General features: G+C 48.7%; 1 protein-coding gene across 1 annotated transcript in view; it reads left to right on the top strand.

Annotated features, from left to right (window-relative positions):
* Positions 1–7,209: 7,209 nt before the first annotated feature.
* JAZF1 (JAZF zinc finger 1) overlaps positions 7,210–11,236 on the top strand; it is a 200,311-nt gene continuing 196,284 nt past the window's right edge. The window contains exon 1 of the mRNA XM_059818871.1: positions 7,210–7,392. Within this exon, the coding sequence (XP_059674854.1) occupies positions 7,278–7,392 (115 nt within the window). The 5' untranslated portion in view covers positions 7,210–7,277. The remainder of the gene's footprint in view (positions 7,393–11,236) is intronic.

Genomic DNA, 11,236 nt, shown 5'->3' with positions numbered 1-11,236 from the left:
TTAGAGACTGCAAACCATCCCTAGTGCTGTAAGTTAACTTTATGTCACAGCCGCCTTCTCCCTAACCTAACTTAAGAATGTGAGAAAGACATGTCTTTTAAGAACAGGAAGAATTTCCTGTGTAATTGCCTGCTTGAACACTGGGGATTCTCGGACCCTACGTACGATTTAGCAAGTGGATTTTTGCTGGCATCTATGCCTCAGTGCAGAATTCTCCCTGTCACTGGTATTCTTGGCTCAACGAAGAATTTTTAAATGGGAAATTCTCAGGCTAAACAGAAGAGAGTCTGTTCTGAATTTGCAGGCTCTAAAATACACAGCTCCCTGTGACTGGGAAATCCAGAAACGAAGGACCTGGATTTTCCCAGGTAAATTTTGATTTGGGGCAGAACAACAGGCGAATTGGAAGGAAAATATGAGATGGCACGAAACCATGTGGGACTTGTATGTCATGTCTTTGCACTCCAGATCACTGATGTAAGTTAGAGCTGCCTTAGGATTGCTTTAAATCAGCCTGTAACTATAGCATCCTAAATCATCAGAGTGTCAGTTGTGATGACACTTCTACTCCAAACAAAGAAAACTAGGAAGTGCTCGTTCTAATTTAGGATTTATTTTTGTGAAAATGATACTATAATCTTAATACATTTTGGAATTAATTTGCCTTTTCTATTTGACTTTCTGAATTATTATGTCCGTAGATGCCATGAAATCCAGTTACAAGTTGGGTACTCAATTTAGGAAGTGAAAGTGGAAAAAGCAAAAATTTCAGAATTATAGACTTCTGCATTTTTGAGATGCTGTAAAAAGGTATTAAACTGAAAGTTTCACTCTATATGATTAACCTTCACTAAAGAACAAGTTTACCTTTCATGGAGATAAACTTAGAAAATTGTGTTATTTTTCTAGCCAGTTATTTTAAAAAAGTATACGTTAATTATCTCCAATTGTCTGAGTGAAACAACATAAAAGGTTTTAGTAAATTATTCCACTATAACCCATAGTAAGAATAGATTATTCAGTATCTATGTAATTGCGGGTTCTTACAAGAGACCATTGAAATAGCTTGCATCTTATAATTCCAAGGCAGACTAACACTGTAACAGTGGTTTATGCTATAACATTATGCTAGCTCCAGATTTCCTGAAGTAGTCAAAACAAGACAAGAAAATTCCTTTTTTCTAGACTACAGGTAACTGGAAATACAGAGGCAGCTTTGACCTCCTGTTTATCTGAAGCTTTGTCCTTCTGAAAATGTGGAAGTCTCTCAGCAAGTTCAACCAAGCAGGATTTCTATCTATTGTTTTGGGGCATCTGGAACTAGTGGGGAATACAGTGCTTTCCCAGCTTAACATTTTGGTTGTATTTTCCATTGCACCCTGAAGTTACAGAGTGCACTGCCAAGACAAAACTAATTCAGCAGTATAAATTAAAAATAGGACTCTCGTGACACAAACTGCATAAATGTGTTTTACTTGTATAATGATTTTGCAGCAGCGATATGTCTCTGTTATGAAATCTTCCCAAATTGTGCGACATTTCTTATGTGGCCAGCATGCAGAGGCAAGCAGAAATAAAATGATTGTTATTGAAAAATTAACCAGTAATTTTTTTAGGGAAAGGTGTTGCCAACCATTTCTTTGTAACATCCAATTATCCTTTCTTTAGAACAAACGTAAGTAGATATTTTCATGTATGACTTCAATAGTGTAAAAATCAGAACTGTAGTAAGACCGTAATCTTAAAAAGTTTTGCAGAGTCACATCGTCCTTGTGCAAGAGTCCCAATAACCTCAGTAACGCTCCACTATTATAAATGCAGCTGAAAACAAGTACTTAAACTACGCATTAAATAAGACTCTGAAGCAAGTATTGGCTTTTCCTTACTATTTGACAGAGGGGTGGTTTCGTCAATAGAAGTCTCAGCACCAACTGCCAATTTTTTCACATTCAGACCTCTAGCCTTCCAGAAAGCATGAGGACAGAATAATCAGCTTTTGGGAATCCAGAACAGTATGAGTGGCTGGTAGCAATCTATCCTCAGAGAAGGCCCAGCAGTTAAAGCAGTTAATTACCACAATATAACTACTAAGCTATTAGTAAAAATTGGTTATTAGGAAGACCAGCAGTCAAAAGTCATTGAAAAAGGTCTAAGAGCCAGACCATCTAAGGAGATAAGGGATCCAAGACCATATAAAACATCAGTTTAAGGAAGGAGTGAATTAAAATTACTCTAAACATGTTTCTTACTTTATCAAAATGGACTTAAAATGAGGCACAAAGATATGAAGTTAGTGAAGAAAAGATGCAGCGCTAACACATGCATTTATAAGCAGATAATCCGATGATCTAGAAATCTAATCAGTTAATCAGCCCTCAGCCTTCTATGGAGGTCTGACTAACAAGGACATCCTTCTTCTCACACACAGTCCTGCAGTTGTGCCTAAGAGTCTGCCTAAGCTGAAATGATTGTTAAACTAAGGGTCTTAGGCGCCTTCAAAATAACTTCCTCAAAATCAAATAAAACAGGGCCTACCAGCTATTTGAGCTTTTTCTCAGCTCCATTTATTTGAAGTATCCTTTAAGATAGCTATTATCACCTCTGAAATGGATCTACTCAGCACTTAGCCCTGGCTTGACAAATCACTTGGGTCTAATTTCCATTTATTTCTCCCACAGAAAAAAACGACAGGGGCAACTTCTGAGCACTTTCTCTTAGTTTGCCAGTTTGTCATATGGATACCCTAGTTCTCTATCCTAAGTAAATCTTGAATAAGAAAATGATCATTCATAATAAAGAACTTTAAAATATATTGGATCGGGTAAACTACTGATACGAAATTTGATAAAATTACTCTGTCTCCCAGATACTTGAGGAAAGAACAAGTACATGGGGAGGAGTACATGTTCTTTCTACAAACACCACTTATTATCAGGACATAATGTATTTTGCCTGTAATACACAAATGGTAATATGACAACAATGGTGAAACAGGAATAAGAGAAGTTAAGTTTGGGGTATTCTTCACTGGGTTTGTTCATGCCTGTCTGTCATGAGCCTGGTCCCAGCCCTGACAACAAAACCAGGGGCAGAAAGCCCTTAACTATGCTCAGAAGAAAACCCTCCTGACTCTATGGAAGAAAAAAAACCAAAACAGGGAGACTGTTCCAAGTGCTTAAATCATAGGGGAAAAAAAATGGAGTGGTTTAACTTTTCTAACTTCTAGTGAAGCCATCAAAGCTGAATATCTACAAAATCAGGCCCTACAGAGTAGGAGGAGTCATTTCATCAAAAGATACTGTCCTGACTCCATACCCTATGGGATACTAAATAATTCCTGATTTTCCAGCTCTTCTCGACTGCTGCAAGAGTTAAGTGCTCTCTCTAGCTCAAAAGGTCTCAGAAATCCAGAGAATTTAGCAAACAATGAATGAAAAGAAACCTGAAGCTAACTGAACAAGTTCACACATCAGAAGGCAATCATTACATTGTCTATTACTAGCAGGTGGTTAACCACAAGTGTTTATTACTTGACAGATACAAAACTACTTTGATTTCTTTGTAGGTGACAAGTGTTCTTTGTTAATAGCTATCCAAAGTTATTGATACCAACCCAAGGTCCATCACAGCTTTGTTTCATAACAAATAGATTAAATCATGCATCTGTTACAGAATCACAGAATCCCAACACCACCCAACACCCACCCAACACCACACAGCACCATGTCCATCAAGCTACATCCCACAATGCCACATCCACACGCTCCTTGAATACCTCCAGGGAGGGTGACTCTACCACCTCCCTGGGCAGCCTATTCCAGTGTTTCACCACTCTCTCAGTGAAGAACTTTTTCCTAATGTCTAGCCTGAACCTCCCCTGTCGCAACTTGAGGCCATTTCCTCTAGTCCTGTCACTAGTCACTTGGGAGAAGAGACCAACACCCACCTCTCTGCAACCCCCTTTCAGGTAGTTGTAGAGAGCGATAAGGTCTCCCCTCAGCCTCCTCTTCTCCAGGCTAAACAACCCCAGCTCGCTCAGCCGCTCCTCATAAGACTTGTGTTCCAGACCCCTCACCAGCTTCGTCGCCCTTCTCTGGACACGCTCCAGCACCTCAATGTCCTTCTTGTAGTGAGGGGCCCAAAACTGAACACAGTATTCGAGGTGCGGCCTCACCAGAGCCGAGTACAGAGGCATGATCACCTCCCTGCTCCTGCTGGCCACACCATTTCTGATGCAAGCCAGGATGCCGTTGGCCTTCTTGGCCACCTGGGCACACTGCTGGCTCATATTCAGCCGGGTGTCGATCAACACCCCCAGGTCCTTTTCTGCGGGGGAACTTTCCAGCCACTCATCCCCAAGCCTGTAGCGTTGCCTGGGGTTGTTGTGGCCGAAGTGTAGAACCCGGCACTTGGCCTTATTGAACTTCATCCGGTTGGCCTCAGCCCATCGATCCAGCCTGTCCAGATCCCTCTGCAGAGCCTTCCTACCCTCAAGCAGATCAACACTCCCTCCCAACTTGGTGTCATCTGCAAACTTGCTGAGGGAGCACTCTATCCCCTCATCCAGATCATCAATGAAGATATTAAACAAGACCGGTCCCAAAACCGAGCCCTGGGGGACTCCGCTTGTGACCGGCCGCCAGCTGGATTTCACCCCATTCACCACAACCCTCTGGGCTCGGCCATCCAGCCAGTAATGTTGACCTTAATAGATCAGCCACATGAAATTCTTACGTTTAATACTCATTCTGATTAATCTTGATTTCCTGCCTTAGAAATTTGGTTTGACTTATGCTGGTGATTGACACTGAGACAGTGCCTACTCATAAGCAAACAAAAATGTAAAATCTACAGTCCTGATATTGTTAACAGTGCTGAGGAGTCACACTTACCAAAACCACTATAGTTTGAAAAAGGCCTATGTGTCCGACTGTACAAATTAGTCTCCAAAACTGCAACTGATTAGAGAAGATGCTTACCTTACCATTTTACTCCTCTTCCCCACCTGCTAGTTACTGCTTTATGTCTTGATCCACACAGGTACTTGCACATACCTGATTTTGTAGCATTATTCATGACAGCAGCTTGTGTGGCATGAGTTTCCAGGATCACGGTCTTCAGCAGGAAGAACTCCTCCTTTGCTGAGTCAACTCCTAGTGAGCAGTGGAGAAATTAGAATAGTAACCTGTGAAGTAGTTATGCTTGAAACAGGTGGATCAAATGACAGATGTCTGATACCAAAACACTCTGTATTATTCAAAAGAATTACACATTTTCATGAAATGCCTAACAGCAGCAGTCCCCCAACCCTCTAGACTACAGGTTGACTGCAGTCAACCCTGAAAACATACTGTGGACTACCATGTGTCTGTGTTACCATTTTTTTTTTTTAAGTGTAAAATCTATAATATTGTTATAGTTCTGTGGTTCAGCATCTCATGGCTATGTAAACTCTATTTACAAACGCTAGCTCTATGTGTTGAAGTAAGAGAAGGCTTATTCACATGGTATTTTTCCTGGAAAGTAGGGTTTGTGCTTGCTTTGTTTTCTTTGATATGTACTAAATGGAATGGTTTCATACATCAAGAAAAATACAACTGGATGAAGGCAAAACATCAGAAAAATATTGAAGTTAATGTGTAAGAAAATTACTAAAATAACCTGCAAGATAAAGCTTGTTTTGTCACCATGAATGATAGGTTCTCTGATATACAGTACACCAGGAACTAGCTCCAAGATTTTTCATGCTTTAAGCAAATGGGCAAATACTCGTCTTTTCATTCACTAACCACTCTACTGCATTTTCAGGCTTTGCTATTCTTTGGCTCCTGCAGCAATGCCAGGAACATCCCCACCTACAATACAGTTAATAAAGCAGGCAAGGACTCCTCTTATTCTTATACACATGCTTAATTTTACAGCGATGAGAACAGCCTGGGACTGTTACCCATCAGCAGGATCAGGGGAATTGCTTATGTCTGTAAAATTAAGAGAGGCTTATGCAGTTTTTGAGGCTTTTTTAAGTCACCCTTTTGCTCAACATCATTAATAATATTGTAGAACCGTATAAATACAGACAAAAGAGAGATGATTATAAAACAGAAGTGGGGAAAAAAAAAAAAAAAGAAGAGCCTTCCTGACAAGCAATCTCTTTTTTTTTTTTTTTTCCTTTTAATTTTAAATAAAGCTGTCTGCGAATTTCAGCCCAGGGAGACCTTCATTAAAATCAATTAATCAGTCAGCCTCTCTGCTGAATAGCTTTCTGGAGACAAAAAGTCAAAAATAGGGTTTGGGAGCGAGGTGTGGGTGACTTCTGCTAACTTTCCCCCTCAGGGCCGCAGCCTCACACCCCTGCCCCGCCTCAGCGGGCATATCGGCGGCCGCCGGGCGAAGGCGGGAAGGATCCGGCCCGCCGGCTGTAACCGGCTGCTGGGGGCGGGCCGGAGCCCACCTGGCGGCGGGGAGACCCCGCTGCCCCCGAGGCCTGGCCGGCCGCAGGGCGCGCAGGTGCCCCGGGCCTCCCGCTGGTCGCCGGGCAGGTGAGGGCTGGGTCTAGCGGCCTCAGCCCCCCCTCAGGGAGGAGCGACCGCCCCTCGGTTTAGCGACCTCGGCGAGAGCTAGTGGTTTCCCCCCGATGCGGTGGAGGTGACGGCTGCGTTAGAAGCCAACTCCCGGCGACCGAGAGAGCCTCCCGGGGCGGGCGCCACCTTCCCGGCCCCAGCACCTACCCCAGGAGCCGCTCCCCTCGCTCCGCCGGCCGCTCCAGCAGCCCCCGGCCCCGCCGCCGCCTGCGAGAGGCTGAGGGGGAAAGTTAGCGGCGGGGCGCGCCCTCCTCCCCTCCCCACCCCCGCTCGGTGCCGGACGGCAGCTTCCGCCGCCCCCGCGGCGAAGAGGCGCGAGTGTCCCCCCGGCGGCGGCGGGCGGCCCGGGTGCCCTGCTCCTCCCGCTGCCGGCGGCCGCCGCCGGGGCAGCACAGCTGTTACAGAGCCGCGCTGGTCCCTCCTCCCAGCTGCGGCTGCCTCATCTCCCCCCACCCAGCCCGTCCCTCCCCTCCGCCGCTCCCGACGCTGCTGCTGCTGCTGCCGCCGCCGCCGCGGCCGCCACCTCCTCCTCCTCCCCACCCCCACCCTCTCTCTCTCTCTCGCTCCCCATCTCTCTCTCTCTCTCTCTCTCTCTCTCTCTCTCTCCGTCCCGTTCCCCCTGCTCCCGCCTCTCCCCGCCCTGCCGCCGCCGGCCCTGGCAGAGCAGGCACCGCAGGGGGATCTCGATGTAACACCATGACAGGCATCGCCGCCGCCTCCTTCTTCTCCAACGCCTGCAGGTTCGGGGGCTGCGGGCTCCACTTCCCAACCCTGGCGGAGCTCATCGAGCACATCGAGGACAACCACATCGGTGAGTGCCCCGCGGGGCCGGAGCCGGGGCCGCGGCAGGGCAGGGCAGGGCAGGGCGGGCGGCGGGGGCGCCCCGCGGCGGCGGGCGCGGGGGGCGTGGGGCCGCGTGTGCGGCGGCGGCGGCGCGGGGTGGGGGGGCACAAGGTGCAGCGGGAGCCGCGGCGCGGCGGCAGCCGGCGGGGGAGGGAGGTCGGCAGGGGAGGAGTGGCAGGAGGGGTCCTGCGGGCGACGTGGAGGGCTTCTCGGGGAGGCGGCGTGCGGCGCGGCGGCGGCATGGGTGGGTGCGGGGGAGGCGTGCAGCCCGCCGGCCCTGGCGAGGGGGAGTTAGTTTGCATTGGCAGGAGGGAGCGCAGAAGCCCGGAGGAGGCGGTGGAGGAGGGAGGAGGACGGGCACAGCACGCCGCCTGCTGCTTCCGCCCCGGCTCTGGCTGTCAGGGCTCCGGGGAGGGAGGGAGGGAGGGAGCCGCCGCCGCGGCAGCCATTCCGCTTCCTCCTCCTCCTCCTCCTCCCGCCGCCGCCACTGCGTCCTGTCAGCGCTGTTGCTAGGTGTGGTGGGGAGGACCGGTCGCGCTCCGGCCGCCGCAGCGCGGCAGGCGCCTCTCGGCGGAGGGACAGCGTGAGGGAGGCCGGGGCCGCCGGCGCGGTGGGCGTGGAGGGAGGGCGGCAGCGGCGGGGTCGGCGGCCCGCGCCGCCGGTGCAGCCCCGGGGCCGGCCGGGAGGCGAAGGCGGCCGCGCTGGGACCCGCTGCCGTCAGCCGCGGAGCCTAGGCCAGGCCGCGGAGGGCGGGCCGGGCAGCGCCACGCTGGATCATCACCTGTGGGCTCCCCCCGCGCCGCGCAACGGCCGCTGCCCGCTCGGCCGCCGCCCCCCGCTCCCCTCGGCCACCCGTCCCGCCAGGGGCGCGGGGGCGGGGACGCCGCCGGGCCTGCGGGCGGCGGAGCGATGACTCGTCAGTGCCTTCCCGGCGAGGGCGCCTCATGGGCGGCGGGCGGGAGCGTGCGCAGGGGCCGCCCCTCGGCAGCGCGGGCGGCGCCCAGGGGAGGAGGGGGCGGTGCGGCTCCCGGCCGGCCGCGGGCGCCAACTTTCCCTCTCTCTCCTCCGGCGGGACCGGCCTGCCCGCGCTCGGCCGGGCCTGAGGCGTGCCGGCGTGGAGGGTCTGCCGGCCGGCAGTCTGCTGGCTGCACCGCCCGCCCCGGCTTCTAGCAAAGCATCTCGCCCCTGCGCCGTCCCCAGGCGGGCACGGCCCCGCCGCTGGGCTGCCGCCGCTCCGCACCTTCGCTCTTCTGCCTTGGCAGGTGTGCTGCCTTGGCTTCTGGGCTGCTTCCCCTCTGAAACTTCTCGACTTTCTCTTTTTGCTAATAAAATACGGTGCTTAAGCTGTCAAAAATTGAGCTAATTCTTTGAAGCAGACCAAGTTTTACAATCGGGAAGAATGCAGAAGTTTTAGGTACCCAGGGACCGGAGACTCCCATGTTTCACTGGAAGTATGTGAATTTAGTGAAGTATCTACTCTTCACCAGAAGAACGTGCTGCTACAAAACGATGAACCTACTGTGAATTTCAGTCTATTAAGTTTTAATAGGCAGGCCTGAATACCTGAAAAAAACCCGCTGAAGCTTAAATTGTGAGTGTAATGTTACATTAACGTAATGTTATAGGTCAGTGAGATGAAAGGTGTGGTTCTCATAATTATCACGATGCCTAGTATGAGGTAACAAAACCACATACCACAAAACTGCCTAATTTATGACTCGATGTGGTGCAAGCATACTGTTGTGATATTGTTGGGTTTTTTTTCGAATTTCAGATTCTTACCTTTTCCTACACAGTGGATCGCATTACACCAGAAAAGCTTAGGGGAATCAGTTTTCCAAAATGAAAGTTCATAAGTCACCTTGTATGTCCCTCAAGTGGATTATCAGCCCTTGGGTGCCACAGCCCACGGGGTGTCAGAAAAGACACAGTCCAGCCCATGTGGTCTGTGCGTTGCTGTTTAATCCCCGATCAGCCGTTCTGAGACTCCTCCACAGAGAGGAGAACTTTATGCTGAAGTACTGTAATTTCTTAATAATTGTATGTTTAATTCTATAGCCAGTATTCATTACTTTTTTCTTATCTCAAAGTATTACAGATTGAACACACACACACACATTTAACTGAGCGTGTCATTTGCCGAGACTTGCAGGATGCAATTGAAACTTTGCACATACGATGTCACACATGCAGCTGATCGAGTACAAACTGGTGGAGAATGACATAAGGTTGCTCGTGCGTCATCTTTTATGTTTCACCTCAGCGTGACGGCAGGTTAAATTTGACCTGCTTGTGAATACAAGATGTGGGTACATTATGTTACTCGCCTGTATCAAACACTGGAAAAATCAGTAGGGAGTTGCACCGGTGACACTAAGTATGGGTCCCAGATCTCATGTGGAGGCTCAGCTGTATGTTTTGGTTTGTGTGAGGGGCTCCTGGCACAGCCTGGAGGACGAGAATCTATGAAAACTCACCAGATAAGTGCTCAGCCAAAAGGTGATTAACCCTTCTGAAGGCAGCTGGGAAATAAAGGAGTAAACATCTGAATAGGAGCTTATGTTGGAATTACTTTCTCAGTAAGTCTGATGCAAACAGCATCCACTTTTTGCTGTCATACAGGCCTAGAACTGTGTGCTGAAATTTGTTGCTTTAAAAATTGACTGTAGTTTTTGGCATATAGAGCAAAGAGTACCATGCTGTATAAAAATACATTGCTTTGGACATTCTGTGTGTGCTGTAGGAATAAAGGAAACTTGATTGAGTTATATTCCATTATTAGTTTAAACTGAAGTGGGCAATTGCTGGGCAGACACTGTTACAGTGCAGATAACAAACTTGATGCTGCAAACAGCTCTGTGAGGGGAGGCGCCTATGGCGTGGACTCTTGATAGTCTGGCTGCTGCAATGCTGCTGTTCTGCCACGTTTCATGGGATGGCTTAATAATCGTTCACATCATCAGTGGAGTGCTGGTAAGAATTTGGTCGTTTTTCAGAGCTGTGTTGTGGCTCTGAAAAAGTGGGAACAAATACTTATCAAGGGATCTTTTTTTGGTCAACCTTCCAAATAAAGCTCAACTTAGTATGAGGAAACACTGTTGTGGCATTCTGGGGACAGAATATATTTGGTTTCTGAGGGCTTCTGTAGTTGGTTTCCTTACTCATAACGTAAATGAATAATCATATGGTAATGAAATAACTCAGTGTACAGTGGTTTGAGTTTTTTCTCCTATGTCTCAGTGGCCACCTGATAAATTGCCAGTTACTTGAAAAGGTATCAGTTCAGATAACCTGGGAGAATTGTGCCCATTGGATGAAATATTCAACTCTGAGGTGGAGTTACGTGCCCATCAGCATATCAGCTGCTTTCTGGGTTTTGCATTTAGGTAATGAAGACTTGTGAAGAGTTAGGCTAGCTTGGAAGCACTGCTCTGGGGTCTTCCGTAAGGCTGTACTGGCATCCCCTGCAACGAGACCATGTTCTGCAAGAGGAACCCTTGAGGTCTGTAGCAGTACGATCAAACAGTGTATTCACATTTTGTGTCTCACAGCTGAAAATAGACATTGATTTTAAAACTGCTGATTATAAATGCTTCTCTGTGAGCTTTTTCTACCAGCACATTGTCCAAGCAACCTGAAGTGCTGTTACCTTCTCTGCAATTGTGCTGAGAAGGGGGGCTTTTAGTCTGCCTTGCTAGGCCGTCTCCCTGTCTCTTGGGTTTTGGCTGCTCCGACCCCTTGCAGGTAATTTGATTGACTTCTCTGATGTCTCTAGTCTGGGAGCAAAAGGCCTAATTTACTGATATTTGCCA

This window comes from Gavia stellata, chromosome 6 (assembly GCF_030936135.1).
Source record: "Gavia stellata isolate bGavSte3 chromosome 6, bGavSte3.hap2, whole genome shotgun sequence".
NCBI lineage: Eukaryota > Metazoa > Chordata > Aves > Gaviiformes > Gaviidae > Gavia > Gavia stellata.
The sequence above is the reverse complement of the archived record's forward strand: the minus strand, read 5'-3'. Positions and strand labels throughout refer to the sequence as shown.